Source organism: Mastigoproctus giganteus, chromosome 14 (assembly GCF_048544385.1).
Source record: "Mastigoproctus giganteus isolate SK-2022 chromosome 14, ASM4854438v1, whole genome shotgun sequence".
Classification (NCBI taxonomy): domain Eukaryota; kingdom Metazoa; phylum Arthropoda; class Arachnida; order Uropygi; family Thelyphonidae; genus Mastigoproctus; species Mastigoproctus giganteus.
Genome location: NC_143588.1, coordinates 20199786 through 20220369, shown reverse-complemented (window position 1 = coordinate 20220369; position 20584 = coordinate 20199786). Strand labels below are relative to the sequence as shown.

The 20584-nt window shown below is 41.9% G+C and overlaps 1 protein-coding gene across 1 annotated transcript in view; it reads left to right on the top strand.

Moving 5' to 3' along the window:
• The window catches only part of LOC150075004 (uncharacterized), a 1344778-nt gene that overhangs the window by 1120946 nt on the left and 203248 nt on the right, over positions 1-20584 (top strand). Inside the window, exon 28 of the mRNA XM_090389033.1 lies at positions 17543-17714. Coding sequence (XP_090245159.1) covers positions 17543-17714 — 172 coding nt within the window. The remainder of the gene's footprint in view (positions 1-17542; positions 17715-20584) is intronic.

The following is a 20584-nucleotide window of genomic DNA, read 5'->3' as shown; positions in this document are numbered from 1 at the left end:
GCATCTCATATATATGGAGGCCATATATACTTGGCCAAAAGAGCCCTCCAGGCAGGCACATGCGGAGAAATCTGTACATAGATCGTTCAGTTTGGTGACTGTAATCAGTGGGTCCATGACAACCAGGGCCGCCCAGACCCTGGTCACTGCGTTGCCGCCGATATCAGTGGTAGAGGGATATGATGAGACAATTTTGGCGCCGAATGGGAGGCCTTTTAGGGTGCCCCTGACCGAGTGGGGCTCTTGTAGTCCCAGGATAGTGATTTTTTGTTCAGATATGGTTCTAGAGAGATCATTCATGACGTTGCGTGCTCTCTGGCAGTTTAGTTGCAGTACATTAATACAGTCATTAGGATTTGTCTTGATTATTTGTGTATTATTCATAATTTGTCCTTAACTTAGTTTGCTCCTGGGCACGTTGGAATTCAGGGCAACCAGGGTCTTTATATGAGTGTTGGGTATCCTTTTTCCGTATTCTGCAGTTAGGGCAGGATGGGGGGGAGTCCTTCTTAGGGCAATCAGTAACAAGGTGGCCCTGGGAACCGCAGTGCCCACAGGTATTTACAGAGGATTTGCAGGTCTTGGAACTGTGTCCATAGCCTAGGCATCTGAAGCATCTGGAAACTACTGTAAAATCTTTGACACCATGGGCTGACCAGCCCAGAAATACCTTGTTTGCCTCTATGATGTGTTTCCTTATAAGCCCTGAGACCTCCAGCACCCAGTGTAGGCAGCCTTTTGTGCGTGCCTTCATTTTAAAGCGGAGTTTTGTTTGGGTGAGGAAGGTGTCGTAGTCTATATCAAGGTTTGACAGATTCTTGTGGTAGAGATCCAGGAGGAATTCCTCCTCGCTGGTATCCATTTGTATGTCATATATCACTAGGTTGGGATTTAGCTTCTTAGGGGTTTCGAGCTTCAGTTTCAGGTCCGAGAATTTTTTGCTTTTCTTTAGGGAATCTAGGTCCGATGCCGTGGCAGCTTCGATTATGAGACCCTTGTCCCTGGCTCTTCTCACCGACTTAATTTTGATGTTTCTGAAGTCATCTTTCAGTTTGTTTATGACTTCTTTTCTTATTTCCTCACTATTTTTCAGGTCTGAGTTTTCTTTTGGCCTGATGATCACAACGTGCTGGGTTTCTGCTGGTGCATTCGTTGGTTTGGCAGGTGTAGCCACTGTAGCGTATGTTCTTTGCTGTGGTGGTTGGGGTGGTGTCACTGAGGGAGTAGGTTTTTCACTGAGTCGGTCGCTGAGGTCCAGGACCTTGTGTTCCAGGGTGTCGAAGATATCTTCTATGGCAGAGGCACTTGCGTAAGAAAGTGAGGATGAGTTCAGTTTGAGTATTTCTCTTAGTTTGGTTCTAAGCTCATAGATCCAGTTAAATTTAGAGCAGACAGTGCGTGTGGGGCTAGAGAAGGAGTCATCAGATTCCTCGACCAGGATTCTGTCTTTGGGATCACCCCTGAAAGGAGAGTTCTCCTTAAGATCCGTGTTTGGTGCTCGGAGCTCTTTATCCATTTTTTGATATGGCTCTAAGATATCCTTGTACAGGGTGAGGTTACAAGGCATAGTTATGTGGGATGAGGATTTCGATTCCAATTCCTCCATGGGATAGATTTAGTTTAGGAGTGGGAGTAATTTATAAGAAGAGTAGTTTTGGGTAAAAGAATTATACCGCTAGGGGGCGTGACTGGCAGCCTTCAAAAGAGCCTCTCTGTTTATGTGTGTATTTTTAGTTTGGTCCCTCTAGATCAATTGGGTGCAAAGTTATGTTGTTTGTGGTTTGCACTAATTTTACCAGGTTCTTCCTGGATGAAACTCAATCGGTGTATAGCCCAAAATGGCCCGGACAGCACTACTACTGTGTTGGATGGACTAGGCCAGTTGATCCTGTGGTAGGGAACTTATGGCACATATTAAGGTTCTTTGTACCATCATTTGTTCTTTGGGGATGAAAATTTCACTTTGCACTATTTTTGTGGCACCTCAGTGTACATGTATGTTATCTACTGCGTAAGCGGTAAATGTTAGGTGTTTATTCTTGGGATTGCATTGACAGTTGCTGAGTTCCTAATAGTATTGTTCATTCATACTTAAATATAGGCCAATTGTCAGGTCCCGATGCTGATAGGGGCAGGTTCTGTTGCGAAGGTTCGTCGTTAGGCAAGATGGCGACCTTCAATGGGGGCAGCCATGTTGTGTAGCTGTTGTCTTGGCAACTGGGCGGGGAGTCTTGGGGTGACGGAGTTAACCCCAGCCCGTGACGTCACCGTGGCTATCTTAGTGGTTCCCGCCAGTTCCTTTGTTAGGGCAGCCGGGAAGAAGGCAGTATGGCCACCGTTGTTGATTCTATTTTTCTACGTGAGTAGGCATAGCCAAAATTTTCATCTTTTAAGGCCGGCTATTGATACTACAATTAAATAAAGGTGTCCCCATCATCACTATCAGCCTCCCAGTGTTCCAAAATTTAAAGGCACTTAGTCGCCACCAGCTTGTGGGAGTAAGGCCGCCTCAAAATTATAAACTGCCAGTCAAAATTCTGTTGTTGGCTGATTTCCGGTTTCCATGTTAAGTATAGGCCAAGCAAATTTTTCCGAACGGAATTTTTTAAATGTTCGCAGAAGCGCGAATTTTTGTCTGGCAGTTACAAATTAGGTCTCATTTAACTCACCGCTTGATGCGCTATCCGAATCTTGTATCCCTTTGGTTTCACTAACTGTTTTAACACTGATTTTTATTCACTATCCAGGAGCACTAAAAAGGCGTCCGTACGCTAGCTTGGACGAACGGAGGAATCTGCCTTTTCTACAGATACTTCCATGGGCACTGTTCTTCTGAATTGGCTTCTATAATTCCCACTCTCTTTCAAAACAGTCCGAACATGTGCCACCACCAGCCAACATCCATTTAGTGTCCAACTTCAAACCTCACGGAACCAACTTTTCATCTTCCTCATTTATTGATTCTACTGCCATTTTCTGCAACAAACCTTCCTTCATACGTATTTCCTGAAAATTACCGTCTACAGAAGTTCAAGTCTAATGTCAACAAATATTTCCTTTTATCTTCTCAACCTCCAACCCAAGCACGGTACTTAGTTCTATAGGTTCTAATACCTCTCGTGTTTGGGATTTTCATTAAAAAAAAAAAAAAAGCAATCCTGTGGCTGTATTTTAATATAAATATGTATTTTTCCAACTAATTTATTGTACAATGTGGACTTAAAAAAAAACAAAAAAAACATCTTTTTGGGAAGTATTTCTGCCTTTTTGCAAAAAAAAAAAAACCCCTCTGTTTAACTCATGCTTACAAATGCCTGATCTCCATGTTGTTGTTTTTTTTTTTTTTTTTTTTTTTTTTTTGAAAGTGAAAAGTTGGATATTGTCACCTATTTTTTATTTGTTCTTAGTTCATTGTCAGACTTTTCATCCTTTGTATGTTTGTATAAATGGAAAATGAAGTTTACCTTGTTTTCATCCTTTGTTATATATATTGTAATTGCATATTTCGTGGTTTTCTCCCCTAGTCTTTTATTTTTCATCTAACCTTAGTCTTGTCATCTGTGGCTTTTGCCGAACACAAAACTTTTCAGGAATGTACCTACCCCCTGTGGTTATTGAAGCATTCCCCATATGTTATTCCCCTCGACGTGGGCACCTGTATGTGGTGAGGGGACCTCCCAGTGATGCTACTGGTTTTTCAGATTAGCATCACTAGAATCTAATGCCCATACCTTGGTTCCAGGGTTACATCATTGGAATCCAGTGTGTGCAGCCGTGCGCCGCGACCCGTGGAATTCGGAAAGGGGAATCCTGGTGGTTGAAGGGCCTAGCCTTGATACACCACTTTGACCCCTGCTTCGACAAGATGGGTGGTCCCGGACCAGCCCGACTGGGATCAATCGGCGGGTGGTTCTTACTGCTAGGGTCAACTGCGTTCCAATAAGTCTCCCTCCCTTTGGTCCTGGGACAGGATCGAGGCTTCTTGGAAACATGGGTATGATGCTCCTGAGCGAACTTGGCTTCCCATTTGTGTATGCAGTACCTACTAGTTCACGAGTAGGCGTCCCCTCGTAGGGCTCCGTGGTGGGTGAGGTACTGAGGGCATCTGAAATTTTTATTTTACTCCCATGAGTAATTTAAATCCAATTTCTTCTGGGGTCCCAACAAGGACCCTACCTAATCGATCAGATGAGAATGACACCAATTCTGCTAAAAGATCGAGAACTGAGGATAAAGCACCATCTATAACACTGCTGTTCCTCATTCTCCATTCTACTGGAGAGCAGTCAATTGGGAAGATGTCACCCTTCTTCAGAAAGGATTAGAAGGGTTCGCAGGAATCCCAAAATCCGTAAAACGGCTACGTTCTGGCGATCTTTTAGTCGAAGCTTCAAGCACCAAGCAAGAAGAAAGAATCCTGAACGCGACATCCATAGGGGGAATACCGATCAGTGTAACACCCCACAAAACTTTGAACTCTTCATGAGGGATTTTCTTCATGTCTCTGAAGAAGAGATCTGCTCTGAACTAAAAGACTAAGGAGTGACGGCTGTCAAGAGAATATCAATGCGGAAGGATGGGAATCTTGTCCCTACCCGAGTTCTTATCCTAACATTTAACACCCCACGGCCTCCAAGTTCCATCAAGGCAGGCTACTTAAACTGCCCATTACATCCCAAACCCACTGAGGTGTTTTAGATGTCAGAAATATGGCCATTCACAAACAGCTTGTCGTGGTAATCCTGCCTGCGTTCAATGTGGTACGAAAGACCACGAGAGCAAGGAATGTTCAGCTTCCAAACCAGTTTGTATTAATTGCCAAGGAGAGCACCCTGCCTATTCTAGAGCATGCCAGAGGTGGGAGGCGCCTCCGTAGCCAGGTGGGAAGGAGCAGCAGTGCGTAGAACACGCTTCTTGATTAGACCGGGGTTCGAGCCCGTCACCAACAAATACGGAGCATGCGGAAAGGTCAGGGAATGACCACCGCACCGGAGAAATATGGCCTTAGTTGCTAATGCTCTTAAAAACCAAATAACAATAACAACAACAGCCAGAGGTGGAAAAACGAGAAAGAAATTAAAAAAATAAAAACAGAGCTGAACATATCCTATCAGGAGGCCAGAAAACGCATTCAACCAATAAATAGCGGGAAGCCTTCATACACCCAGGTTTCTGTGAAGTGCACCATTTTTTTTTTTTTTTTTATGAGAACCCCAAACACGAGAGGTATTGGAACCTATAGTACTTAGTACCGTGCTTGGGTTGGAGGTTGAAAAGACGAAAGAAGATATTTGTTGACATTGGACTTGAACTTCTGTAGATTGTAATTTTCAGGAAATACGTATGAAGGAAGGTTGTTCCAGAAAACGGCAGTTGAATGAATAAATGAGGAAGATGAAAAGTTGGTTCTGTGGGTTTGAAGTTGGACAGTAAATGGATGTTGGCTGGTGGCGGCACGTGTTCGGACTGTTTTGAAAGAGAGAGCAGGAATCATAGAAGCCATTCAGAAGAACAGTGCCCATGGAAGTATCTGTAGAAGAGGCATGCAGCAGAAACAGTACGTCTATTAAAAAGCGAGTGGAGAGACTCTGTTAGAGATGAATCATTAATTAACCTAACTGCCCTCTTCTGAATGGAATCAAGAAGCCTGAGAGAGGTTTTGGGGGCACCATGGCAGGGCGGATTTGCGATTTATACAGAGTGAGCAGCTGTTTGGAAGAAAAGTAACGCCGAGAGCGAAAGAGAAAACCAAGTTGTTTAGATGCAGAGGAAGCAATATTTGTAATGTGCTCGTGATAAGAGAGATTAGAAGTCAGGGAAATCCCCAAAAGAGATATATCATTTTGCCTAGAAATCCGAGTGTCACTAAAGGTAAGCATATGAGCAGAAGAATCCTTTTTGCGAGATATAAGACAAGACTGAGTTTTAGAAGGGTTGAAATCAACTAAGTTGTCTTTGCCCCACTGGAGAATTACCTGAAGATCGGCATTTAAGGAATTGGCAGCAGATTTTCGAGAACTTGAAGCTGATTGAGCAGGACAAGGTTTCTCAAAATGGAAAGTTGAATGCAATGTGCTATCATCGGCAAAACTATGGATAGGATTTCCAGTCAATGGAAGAAGGTCATTGATATACAAAAGGAAAAGAGTAAGGGAAAGAACTGAACCTTGGGGGACACCGGCATTAGTGGAGAAGTTAGAAGACAGAGAGCCATCTACCATCACCCTCAGTGAGCAATCAGAGAGAAAACTGGATAACCAATTACTAAAAACAGTTGGCAAACCATAAGATGGAAGCTTGTTTAGAAGACCTTTATGCCAAACACGATCAAAAGCCTTTGAGATGTCAAGAGCAACTACTTGTGTTTCACCGAACCTTTCCATTGAATTAGTCCATAAATGGGTAGCATAAGCCAGAATATCACCAGTGGATCGACACTGACGGAATCCATACTGGCGATCGTTGATCAGACGGAAGGTTTCTAGGTAGTTTAAGAGTTGCTGGTTAATTGATTTCTCCTTTACTTTAGAAAGAGTAGAAGTAATTGCAATGAGACGATAATTGGATGGGAGGGATTTGTCACCCTTTTTAGGAACTGGCCGTATATGAGCAAATTTCCAAGCAGAAGGAAAAACACCTTTGGAATAAGAAAGTGAAAAAAGGCGGCAAAGAATAGGAGTAAGTTCAGGGGCACAGGTTTTGAGAACAAGTGGAGAAATACCATCAGGACCTGGAGCTTTCTTAGCATCAAGATTCATCAAAATCCATCTGATATCCTTTTGATGGAAGACCACAGAACGCATTGAATGGAGCGTGTTAGGAATGGTGGGAGGTGTTTTACCAAGATCATTAATACATGAGCTGGAAGAAAAATGGGATGCTAGCAGGTCAGCTTTATCCTTGGCTGAAGTGACAACAGAACCATCTGGTTTGGACAGAGGTGGGAGCAGAGATGGGCAAAAGTTGCGGCCAATAGCTTTGGCAAGAGACCAGAATGCTCGGCTACCATTAGGGCAAGAAGCAAGTTTTCTACTCTTAGCCTGTTCAAACTCTAGTTTGGACTGATTAATAACTGCTTTACAATTGTTGCGAGATTTGGTGAAGGCAGAAAATGAAACTGAAGAATTAGAAACAAGCCAGTTACGATATGCAACATTCTTCTCTTGGACAGCCTTAGCACATTTGTTGGAGAACCAAGGTTTAGATAAAGGACGAGATTTTAAAGTGGAGTGTGGGATAAAGGATTCCATTCCTGCAAGAATAATTTCACTGACACGATCTGAGCAAACGTTGACATCAGAAGTTTTGAAACAGTAATCAGACCAAGGAAAAGAAGTCTCGCAGGTCATCCCATTTTGCATTCTTGTAATGTCAAACAATACAAGGTTGGGAATAGCCATGAGATAAAGGTTCCATTGGAGAAGAGACAATCACCAAGTTGTAATCTGAAGTGCCTAAAGGACCTCTCACTTCGACCTTGTACTTAGAAGGGTTGTTTGTGAGAAAAAGATCAAGCGTATTGGATGTATGATTAGGATTGTCCGGTATTCTTGTAGGTAAATGAACAATCTGTGCTAGGTCATTAGTAATTGCAAAAGCCTCAGCATCTCGACCTGCTGGGTCGGTGTAACTAGAAAACGGAAGCCAGCTGGAGTTGTGAACGTTAAAATCACCAAGGAAAATTACCTCACTGTTAGGAAAGTTGGACTGGAGAAAGTCAAGTTGCAAAGAGAGGAAGTCAAAGAGCTTCAAGTGATTAGTGGAGTTGGGAGAACGGTAGAGACAACAGATGAATTTGACACAATGAGGTAGAGAGATTTTTAGCCAGAGAAGATCAAAGAGAGGAGATTCCAAATTGCCAAGTCTCTGACAGGGAATATCAGAACGGACATATGCACAAGTACCACCTTTGAGGCGAAAGGAATCATACAGCACATCTGAGATGAGCAGTAGTTGAATCAACTGATAACTGAGATTCAGTCAGAAAAAGTACATGGGGTTTGGAAGACTGCAAGTGGAAATGGACATCGTTGAGATTGGAATTAAGACCACGTATATTTGTGAAATGAATTAAGAAGTCCTTGGGAGGTTTAAATCTTTTCGCAGATAAGCTTGCTCTATTATTTTGACAATTCATGGTGTATTCAATAGAAAGAAAAAGTGGGTGGGACATGCTGTATGAAGTAATGAAATTTTTGGATATGGCGTACATGTGGTAAGAATATACCCAGATCCTTGACATAACGTGGCCTCGACAATGCTCCCCGCATACACACTACTCGGACTCCCTCCAGTCACTATCTGGCAGAGTAGAGGTAGCAAGATTATACACTAGCTGATCCGGAAGCCTCCTAGAGAGTTACCAATAGGTTTGGTCCGGTGTACTATCTAGCGGCCGGCCTGCGAACACCGTTTTAGAGCTGTACCCTCGAAATGTAAGGAATATTGGATCTCGCCACGACATTCATCATAACCTCAAAAATCATCAATCATACTGCATGATGGAAGAGATAGGGAAGGGTTGGCCGGAACTTAGCTCTAGAGACTAAACATGGGTTCCACCACTTCAAGCCTCCAATAAGCAAAGTGGTGGTATTTCACCGGTTGATGAGAGTCATCTACCACCTAGTACTGCCTGGTAACATAGAGGGGAGGCGTTCCTCCATGTGGTGTGGCGCCACACCTCGACCCCTGCTTACGTTGGTTCACACCTGGGTGGTCACCCACCATGTACTTGTGCATGGAGGTTATACCCAGGATTTCTAACAGTCCCACCATCATGAAGGTGCAAGCAGAGGATTTGGCTGTCATAGACCGTCCGGACTTCGCCGAAATTGGGTCCACTTGGCTTAAGTGTCACCCGAATATCAGTTCCATCAGCGTTTTAGATTCCCAGGTAGCAAGAACAGCTTGTCTGGCATATCTGAGAGAATGTCTGTGACAACCTCAAGGACCATTGGTATACAAACTGAGATGACTGTACCATCAAAAGAGTCTTTTACTCCGATTGCACGCTATTTATTGCGTTCATAAAAGCCCACCCAAAAAACACAGTCAGCTGCCACTCCTATTTCCGTACCTCCTAATGCTCCACCACTACCAAAACCAAGTGGTAAAGAAAAAGTGCAAATATGGGAAGAGTCACCTGCAATACAAGAAACAATGGATGTCGAGGATAAGGAGGTATCGGATGACCCAGTCCTGGAAATCTTTGCAGAAATATGGACACAGGCCAATGACCTGTGTTTCCAAAGAAAGATAAAGCCAGGACTGAGAAAATGAAGCCCTCAGCCCTTCGGAAACCACCTGATGGACCCAACAAATCCAAATAATGGGTAAGTTTAAATTTCTACAATGGAATTGTCGTGGATTCCGTCGAAATAGTGACGACATCAAGGCACTCCTGAGTAAGCATGAGCTTACTTGCTTTTGCTTACAGAAGACGTATTTAAAGGCAAATGAAGACCCATACTTGCGTAACTTTTTAGTTATTCGAAAAGACAGAGATGCAGATGGACCTGCCCACGGAGGGGTCACCATCCTTGTGGGTAACCACACCCCATTTCAAGCTACACCAGTTACCACCAACTTAGAGGCTGTAGCAATTCAAGTTATTGTATGGTTTCTCTTAACTGTTTGTTCCATCTATTTTCCACCTGGGAACGACATCCCCCAGGCAGACCTTGATGATCTCATTAGACAATTGCCGCTCCCTTTTTTTGTTACTAGGGGATTTTAATGGACACAAAATGGACACAATTTTAATGTAGGGCAGTGCCGACATCAATGGAAGGGGTCAGACTATAGAGCATATGCTTGAAAACAATGACCTGGCCCTGCTAAATGGTGGACTTAACACATTTTGCCACATGCCTACCCGTACTTTTACCGCGATCGATCTCTCTATATGCTCACCCTCTCTTCTTCCCGTGCATACATGGGAGGTTGAAGACAACATTTATAGCAGTGACCACTTCCCCGTGATATCCATCCTTTGCAAAGGGAGACCATGCCACCCGTCTAGGATGCCCGTCTATTAATCTTGATAAACTTTATTGTCAATTAAATTGTACTTTTAACTCTATATATATGTAACGACTTAATCTAACAAATAATTAATACATAACTATAGTGGTACACGTGATACGGAAGTTGTATAAAGGGAACTCGTAGAAAACACTAGATACCGAAAAAAATATATATATAACATAACTGTTTTGGGATATAACTTAAGGATTTAATTTTTGTTTTGAATTTTATTGAATTAAATCGGAATCATGACTCTGACCAGAGCAGCAAAGCAAAAGGCTCAAGCTAATGGGAGTGCTGTGGTTCAGGGGAGAACTGAGGGGGGCAGTTGCCCTCTGAATCACAGTCTAGTAAAATGCACTGTTTGCTTGATGTTTGCGGAGCAGTCGGGTACGGGACACGATACTGCCAAGGGGGGATGTCTTTGTGTGTGCACGATGTAAGGAGTGCAAGGAAATCAGGCGACAACTCAGCGTTGTTATGGGCCTTTATGAGAGCTTGAAGGACAGGGTGGATGCCCTCGAAGGAAATAAATTGAGGGGCCCATCAAGCTCTCAGCTGCCCACATCAACGCCAGAGCTTGCACTTGGTCATCAGGCAACACAGAAGCAGCCCCCTAGGCAGAATGCGCTGGTCCCACAGGAACTAGTAGTTGTTGGTGACTCTATTGTCAGGGAAACGGGGAACATACTTTGTAAAAAGGATAGGTGGAATAGGACCAGGGTATGTCTGCCAGGGGCAAAGGTTGATGACGTTGTAGAGCGGATATCATCTTTTAAGGGCACAAAAGGTGATATAGTTGTACACGTTGGCACTAATGATATTAAGAGTAGGAGACCGGCGGAATTACTTAGCAAGTACAGGTCACTGTTGAAAAAAAGCCGTGAATTAGGGTTGAACTTGAAAGTGTCTGCAATTCTGCCCAGACACGATAGGAGGGAGTATATGATGACAGCCTTGTCGATCAATTCGGTCCTGGAGGGATTGTGCAAGGCTCAAGGGGTAGAATTTTTTTCAGCCTGGACTGTACTTGTTAACAGGAGAGATTACTTCTACAGGGATGGGATACACTTAAATAGAAAGGGTGCAAGAATTTTTGCTGATGCTGTCGAGGCAGTGTTAGGTGGGTCGGAAAACTGCTAGTTGGGGGGGATACAAGGACTAATAGATTAACAGTAGCCAGTGGCAGAGGTGGAAGTGATTCTTGCACTGCTTCTATTGAAATGAGCAGAAGTCTGAAAAACAGGATGCAGGATATTTCAGAGACTGCTGGTAGTCATTGCGGTACAAGTAAACACATGGGTTGTGTTAGGGTAGCTAAGAATAGAAACAGGTGCATGTATACCTGCGTGTACACCAATGCTAGGAGTTTGGTAAATAAATTTGATGAATTTGAGGTATTGCTCAAAACATCAAAGGCAGATATTGTTGGGATATCAGAGACGTGGTGTCACACAGATATAAGTAATGCGGAACTGGAATTTGGGGAATACAATGTGTATAGAAAGGATAGACAGGACAGGAGGGGAGGAGGGGTCATGCTATTAATTAAGAAACACATAAAGTCCAAGGAAGTGAAGCCAGTCGACATCGATGGACAGGGCAGCGTCGAGTCAGTTTGGTGTGACATAAGCATAGGGAAATCAAAATTGAGAGTAGGAGTGTGCTATAGGCCTAATGACTCTGATGAGTATAATAAGATATTGTACAGGGAAATAGAGTGGGCCAGTAAATCAGAGAGTCTTATAATGGGGGACTTTAATTTCCCAGATATTGACTGGAATTTGTGGGTTGGTCACTCGCACACTAGCAAGGCTTTTGTGGATTTATTGGATGATTGTTTTCTACATCAGCATGTTCGTGAGGCAACAAGAGGGAGCAATACTCTTGATCTGATTATCAGTAGTGATTCTTCATGCATTAAGAACCTGCAGATAAATGAACCACTAGGTGGCAGTGATCACAGTGTGTTGAAGTGGGATTTACTCAAGGAGGTAACTACCATCAGAGGTAAAGGGAAGGGTTTTTGTTTTCGTAAAGGCGACTATGATGGTCTGAGACAGTATTTAAATTCTATACAGTGGGACCAACTGATGATGTTACCAACAGCAAACTCAAAATGGGAAGCATTCAAGGAACTAATCTTGGAGGCTACCAGGCTTTACATACCAACTAAGAAATATTGTTCAAGGTTTAGGCCTAAATGGTTGTCAGATGAACTAATGAGACATGTGGCAGAGAAGAAAAATGCATGGGATACATACAAATTAATGGGTGACATGGAAGCCTATGATAGATATAAGTTGGTCTGTAACCAAGTCACAAAGGAGATTAGGCAGGCAAAGGCAGACTATGAAAAATCCTTGGCAAAGGATGCAAAGAAAAACAGAAAAGAGTTCTTTACATACTTGAACTCGAAAAGGAAAGGGATGAATCAGATTGGTCCACTGGATATTGATGGTTCAACAGTTGAGGATCCTGCTCAGGTGGCTAACAATCTAAACGAGTATTTTGCATCTACATTCACGCATGAGGAGTTATTCAGGAAGGAGAATGATGTAGGTAAAGTAAACATTGGCAGTGAGCTGGATGATTTTGTAATAACTGAGAGGAAAGTGGAGGAGAGATTGTTGAGGATAAACATAAAAAAGGCACCTGGGGTGGATGGGATCTATCCAGTTATATTAAAGGAGGCAGCAAAGGAAGTAAGCAAACCCTTAGCCTTAATTATGAGAGCTTCCTTGGACTCAGGGGAGGTACCTATGGACTGGAGATGTGCAAATGTGACCCCAATTCACAAAGGAGGTTCAAAGGCTGACACAAGTAATTATAGACCTGTTAGTTTAACTTCTGTTCCAGGTAAATTAATGGAGGCACTGGTTAAAGAAGCACTGCAGGATCATCTAGACAAGAATTCAGTTATAGCTCAGACGCAGCATGGTTTTGTTAAGGGCAGGTCTTGCCTGACCAATTTGATTGGATACTATGATGTAGTCACAAAAGAACTGGATGCAGGGAATAACTTTGATATTATATATTTGGATCTTAGAAAGGCTTTTGATACTGTTGCACATGGAAGACTGCTGCACAAATTGGAGCAGTGTGGCATTGGAGGCAAATTGCTGCTATGGATAAGGGGATGGTTGAGTGGCAGAAGACAGAGAGTGGTAATCAATGGACACTGCTCAACGTGGACTAATGTTATTAGTGGAGTTCCTCAAGGTTCAGTGTTGGGTCCGTTGTTGTTTTCGGTGTTTATGAATGATATTGATGATAGGATATCAAGTTTAATGTCCAAGTTTGCAGATGATACAAAGGTTGGCAGGGTCGTTAAGGACAATACTGACGCTATGCTGCTGCAACAGGATCTGGACAGGTTGAACAGATGGGCTGAGAGGTGGCAAATGAGGTTTAACATCGACAAATGTAAAGTGCTGCATATGGGAAACAGTAACCCCAGATAAACGTATCAACTCTGCGGTACTACACTGACAGTGGTGGAGAATGAAAAGGACCTGGGGGTAATTGTGCAGGCAGATATGAAGTTCTCTGAGCAGTGCAGACGAGCTGCAAGAGTAGCTCATGGTGTCTTGTCAATGATAAAGAGGAATTTTTCTAGCAGGGATAAGGAGGTGATTATTCCCTTGTATAAGGCAATGGTAAGGCCACATCTTGAGTACTGTATACAGGTCTGGAGGCCTCATTTCAAGAAGGATGTAGAGCTGCTGGAACGGGTACAGAGAAGGGCAACAAGATTAGTAAATGGAACAAAGGGTTGCTCTTACGAAGAAAGGCTTAAGTTTTGTAAATTACAGAGTCTGGAGACTAGGCACCGGCGAGGTGATCTGATAGAGGTGTATAAGGCTTTGAATGGTTTGAGCATGCTCAATGCCAATGGGATTCTTCATCTTTCTCAGAATAATCACCTCAGAGGGCATAAATTCAAATTGAGGAAGGACGGATGTCGGATAGATGTGCGGAAATTTGCCTTTGGCCAGCGGGTGGTTGGTTGGTGGAACCGACTTCCATCACTGGTTGTTGAAGTTGATAGCCTAAACAAATTTAAAGCTCAACTGGACAGGTATTTCGAACGAACGGAGGGGTGAAATGGGAGTGGGTTTTTTTTTTTTTTTTTTTGTTTTTTTTTGGCTGATGCTGAATAAGCTTGCTTTCTTGCATCATATGCCTCTGCTAATGCTAATGCTAATGCTAATGCCACGGTGGAAGATCGGTCACACTGACTGGAATGCCTTCAAAGATATCAACGCAAGGAACCGATTAATGACACCACGGTAAAGTACATTACAGACACTGTTGTCCAAGCAGCGGCAATTGCAATTCCAAAGACTTCGACTCGGTTTCCACCATTTCCAAAACCATGGTGGAATTCTAATTGCACTGCCAGATAACTTAATAACATTCAAACGTGCACGTGCTAAAGCACGTTACGTAAAACATCAGAGTCAGAAGGAATCTTGGATCAAATTCACATCTTCTATCAACCAGGCTTCATCATCTAAGCTTGTCTGGGATAAAGTCCGGAAAATGAAGGTGAAATACACATCACACCCTTCCTCGACCCTGGAGTATAATGGATGTGCAATTGCAGACCAAACTGCAATTGCAAACACTCTTGGGGAGGTATTTGCTAAAGTGTCTACCAAAACATCTTACCACCCTGAGTTTCTGGCCCTCAAACAAAATGCCGAAAGGCAACATTTGAAATTGTCATCAAAGGTTATCAAGCACTCGCCTGGGATAACAGGCAAGTGCCATACGGCCAGATGACATCTATTATGAGATGATTAAACCTCTTTCGTCTGAATCTCTGGATCACTTGCTCTGTTTGTACAACAGAGTTTACCTTGAAGATGAATTTCCAGACTCCTGGCATAAGGCAATCATGCTTGCCTTTCCAAAGCCAGGAAAAGATCCAAAATTTCCGAGTAATTACCGTCCAATTGCTCTGACAAGCTGCTTGTGCAAGAATCTGGAAAGGATTGTGAATGCCCGTTTCATGTGGTATTTGGAAGCAAATGACCTCCTTTCCAAAGTTCAATGTGGTTTCCAAAGGAACAGGTCAACACTTGACCATCTTATAAGACTGGAAACATCTATCCGAGATGCTTTCCTTAAACGCAAACACCTGGTGTCAGTTTTCTTTGCTATCGAAAAAGCGTATGACACGGCTTGGAGATTTGGAATCTTAAAGGATATCTATGATCTGGGTCTGAGGGGCCATCTAGCCCTCTTCATTAAAAATTTCGTATTGAACAGGTCATACCAAGTTTGTGTTGGCTCTGTTTTCTCTCAATCTTTTTGTCAAGAGGAAGGAGTCCCCCAAGGGTCAGTGTTAAGTGTTACGCTTTTCGCTAACAAAGTTAATTCTATTACTGAACAACTTCCTCCAACTGTAAACAGCACCCTCTTTGTTGATGATTCTACCATCTTCTGTCAGTCATGCAACATGAGGGTTATTGAACGACAATTGCAGCATGCCATTGACCATGTCAAAACTTGAGCAATGGCTAATGGTTTCTGTCACCTCAGAAGACCATCTGCGTACACTTTTGTCGCAAACGGAACCTTCACCCTGAACCAGAACTCAAACTCGGACAACACATCATTCCAGTAGTACCTGAGACAAAATTCTTGGGTCTCACATTCGATAAGAAGTTGACATTTTTACCACATATCCATCAACTGCGAACAAAGTGCACGAGGGGATTGAATCTCCTTCGTGCCATCTCCTCAAATAAATGGGGGACAGACCAATGCACTTTACTCTGCCTTTATCGTGTGCTTGTTCGTTCAAAATTGGATTATGGATCCCAAGTGTACGCATCGGCTAGAAATAGCGTACTACGGTGGCTACTGGAGCATTCAGAACATCTCCTGTTCAGAGTTTATACGTTGAAGCAGGTGAACCACCACTCTTGCTCCGACAAAAGCAATTGTCGCTAAAATATACCTTTAAAGTAAAATCCCTGCCAGACAACCCAATGTGGACTTGTGTTTTTGAGCCATGATGGGAAACGCTTTATAAAACCCATCAGACTGCTAGTCGATCCTTTGGCATCCGTGTCCAAGAGCTGCTCAGAGCTCAATATCACGGTAGACAATGTTGCCCAGTCACCAAGGCATCTACTTCCACCCTGGCATGCTCGCTTACCATCATGTGACTTCTCCATTAAAAGTTGGGGTAAGGCCACAACTCCATCCTCTGTCTACCAACAACTCTATGCTGCCCACCGATCCGATTACTCTGATTTTCTGCCTGTGTTCACTGATGGCTCGAAGTCAGAGTTGTCTGTAGGATCTGCTGCTGTCTTTCCAGATAGTACTATATCTAGGAAGATTCCCCATGAATGCAGCATATATACAGCTGAGTTGTATGCTATAGAGCTAGCCTTGGACCACATTAAAACCCGTAAGCACCAAAGATGTATGGTGTACACTGACTCTTCAAGTACACTGCAGGCTTTATCATGGATAAGGTATAATCCTCATCTGTTTGTGATCTGGATTCAGCAGACGTTACATTCCCTGTTTGAGTGTTCATTCGACATCCATTTCTGTTGGATCCCAAGCCACATTGGGATCGGGGGAAATGAACTGGCAGGTGCTGCGGCCAGATCACCAGAACCCCACAGCACTTATTGCCTGTTAGTCCCCTATACTGACTACAGGCAGCCAATACCTGCTAAATTACTGTCCCAATGGCAACAATCTTGGCATGAGCAAGTCACAAACAAGCTCTATCAGATAAAGCCTGTAATCCGACACTGGCAGTCTAGTCTGCGCAGGAGCTGCAAAGAGGAAGTTGTTCTAGCTCGTCTCTGCACAGGGCACAGTCATCTTACACATGCTTTTCTGCTGAGGACAGATGACTGTCCTATGTGCGAGAACTGCGGCACCATTTTAACCGTGTATCCATGTTTTAGACACAAACGTGATTTATATTTTACCGGTTTTAGTCATCTGGCTGAGCCTTATGCACTCAGTCAGATTTTATCCGACAATGACCATGTGTCTGCTATTTTTAGCTTTTTAAAATCAATAAACGGTTTTGCTCGTATCTAGAATTTACATTTTATTGTGATTTTTTATTGATTTATCTTTTATACCTTTTATACATTTGTTATTATATATTTTGACATGGTGACCTAACAAATTAGGTCACTGAAAGTTTAAAATTTTTTATATATGACCTAGTCTTGGCGCATTATAGCCCCAGTTGCTAATGTGCCAATAAAATCTAAACAAACCAACCATATGTTATTAATTTGAATGTACTAAACTATACCAGAAAGAAACAAATGTATCATCCTGCTTGAGTGTAAATTCAAAAGAATGATTTTATGAGATCAGTATAAAACTAAGAATTCATCTTTTTTTTTTTTTTTTTCACTTAAAGAAATAGAGCTAGTTTTTCACTTTTAGCAATTATGACCAATTTTTTATTCATTACTTATTTTATTTATATATTATTATTATTTTTTTTTTTTTACAGGTGCCAAACAAAATTCTGTTGATGCCCTGGCTTTTGAAACATTAATTCCAAAATCGATAGTTCAGAGATATGTTTCACTGCTCTCAGAACACAGAAGAATAATACTCTGTGGACCAAGTGGAACTGGCAAAACATATGTAGCTCAAAAACTAGCAGAATATCTTGTTCACAGGCAAGTTACATCTCTCCTTCCCCATCAGGTTCTCCTGTAAATAGCATAAACTCTTTATGGGAGAACCTTGTGTTTTATTAATTTACTTGTTCATATCATAGTTAACTTATTGAAACCCTATTTTCTGGATTGCTGGCAGTTGCTTTCACTGCACACAGTTCATGTTTTTATCATATTTCTTCCATCACTTGTCAATCGTTCAATGAATCTATCCTTGCAAATTGAAAGACAGATGCAGAGCACCATAAATCAGTTGAATAAATGGAGTAAAACAATGGCTATCAACTGCAAAGAAAAAAACAGTTTTGGCCCATTATGTTGAAAACATTCATTGTATTTAGACCTTGATTTATAGTTGCATTCTTATCAATTCCCCTTCAGTCATAGCATTAAATTTCTAGGTCTCTTATATGATAAGAAGTTAAACTTTCCAAAACATATTAAATGTATCTGTACTATTTTCTACTTTCCTTTAATCTCTTCAGAGTAATATCTGCCATGTCATGGGATGCAGATCATTCTGCGGCATTTATATTGTACTCTAATCAGGCCTAAACTAGATTCTGCTGTGCCCATTTATAAATTAACCAGGTAAAGCGTATTTAATCTACCCTATACACCATAATGCAGTGTGTGAGAAGCCTTTAAAACATCATTTAGTGAATCTATCCTTGTAAATTGAAAGACAGATGCAAAGTACTATAATCGGTTGAATAAATGGAGTAAGTAAAACAATGGCTTCACACAAAAGCCTGTGTGAAGACTCAAACCAGTGATGATTCAAAATCATTATTTGCTATGTATATGGCCCCTGTTATCTTCAAAGACAAACAGTTCCTTGAATAATACAGTGTAAATAAGCAGTCTTGCAACTGATCCACACCGGTGCCTAAATTTAAACAAAGTGCCTCCATAGACTGATACCAGTTATCCATTATGGCAGATTCCTTTTATTTTTTTTTGATGAATACTTTTAACTGGTGATAAAAATGATATTACAAGCACAAATGTCAAGCAGTTATATTCGGCCATGTGAATCAGTTCCATTGTTTTATCAAATATATGCCGATCACCCCAAGGTTGAAAAGTCTGAGTAGCAATAATTCTAGTAGTGGTTAATATTTCTCAACAGTTATCATTGGAATTTGAAGCGTACACTGCAGAATTGTACACCATAATTCTAGTGCCTTGAAGAACAGTTATAGATTGTCACTTTTTTAGGGTATAATTTTTCTCAACGTGGTCTGTGCTTGTTAACAGGAAATATTGCTTCTACAAGGATGGGATACACTTAAATAGAAGGGGTGCAAGAATATTTGCTGATGCTATCATGGCAATATTAGGTGGGTCGGAAAACTGCTAGCTTGTGGGAATTCACAGACTAATAGAATAACAGTAGCCTCAGGCAGAGGTAGAATTGATTCTTGCACTGCTTCTTTTGGAATGAGCAGCAACCCAGAAAGCCAGTTGCTAGGGATTTCAGGAACTGCTGGAGATCATGAAACAAGTAAATACATCGGCTGTATTAGAGTAACTAAGAGTAAGAACAGGTGCATATATACTTGCATATACACCAATGCTAGGAGTTAAGTGAATAAATTTGATGAATTTGAAGTGCTGGTTAAGACATCCAAGGCAGATATTGTTGGGATATCAGAGACGTGGTGCCACTCAGATATTAGGGATGCAGAATTGGAATTTGAGGAGTATAATGCATACATAAAAGAATAGACAGGATAGGAAGGGAGGAGGGGTTATGCTGTTAGTGAAGAAACATAAAATCTAAGGAAGTGCATCCAGTTGACATAGATGGACAGTGCAGTGTTGAGTCAGTTTGGTGTAACATAAGCACTGGGAAAGCAAAAATGAAGGTAGGAGTTTGTTATAGGCCTAATGACTCTGATGAGTGCAGCATTATACAGAGAAATTGAGTGGGCCAATAAATCTGAGTGTCTTATAATGGGTAATTTTAACTTCCCAGATATAGACTGAAAGTTGTGGGTTGGGCACTTGCACACTACCTAGGCTTTTGTGGATTTATTGGATGATTGTTTTTTACAGCAGCATGTTACAGAGGCAACAAGAGGGAGTAACACTCTTGATCTGATTATCGGCAGTGATTATTCATACATTAAGAATTTACAGATAAAGGAATCATTAGGTGGCAGTGATCTCAGTGTATTGATGTGGGATTTACTTAAAGATGTAACTACCATCAGGGATAAAGGGAAGGTTTTTGCTTTCGTAAAGGCGACTACAGTGGTCTCAGAGATTTTTCAGGTTCTGTACAGTGGGATCAGCGTGTGATGTTATCAACAGTAAATATACCCGAAAGGCTAAAATTCTGCAAATTGCAGCTTCTGGAGATTAGGCACCTGCGAGGTGATTTGATTGAGGTGTATAAGGCCTTGAATGGATTGAGCAGGCTCAATGCTGATGGGATTCTTCCTCTTGCTGAAATTACAAACCTGAGGGGTCATAGATTTAAACTGAGGAAAGACAGTTGTAGAATGCGTAGAAGTTTTAGATGTGCGGAAGTTCGCCTTTAGCCAGCGGGTAGTTGATTACTGGAACAAACTTCCACCTGTTGTTGTGGAAGTTGAAAGCTTAAATTCAAGGCAGAACTAGACAAACATTTGGAATGAATGGGGAATGTTTTTTTTTTTTTTTTATGGCTGATGCTGTAGAAGCTTGCTTTCTTGCATCATATGTCTCTACTAATACTAATGCTTCCACAAACCATTATATATACAGACTAGTAAATGCTATCCATAACATTCTTTCAGTCACCCTCTGAAAATTTGGCCATAATAAACAATTTGTTTTTATTTTTTATCCATAACATTTCAGAATCCTGGGAAATAAATATG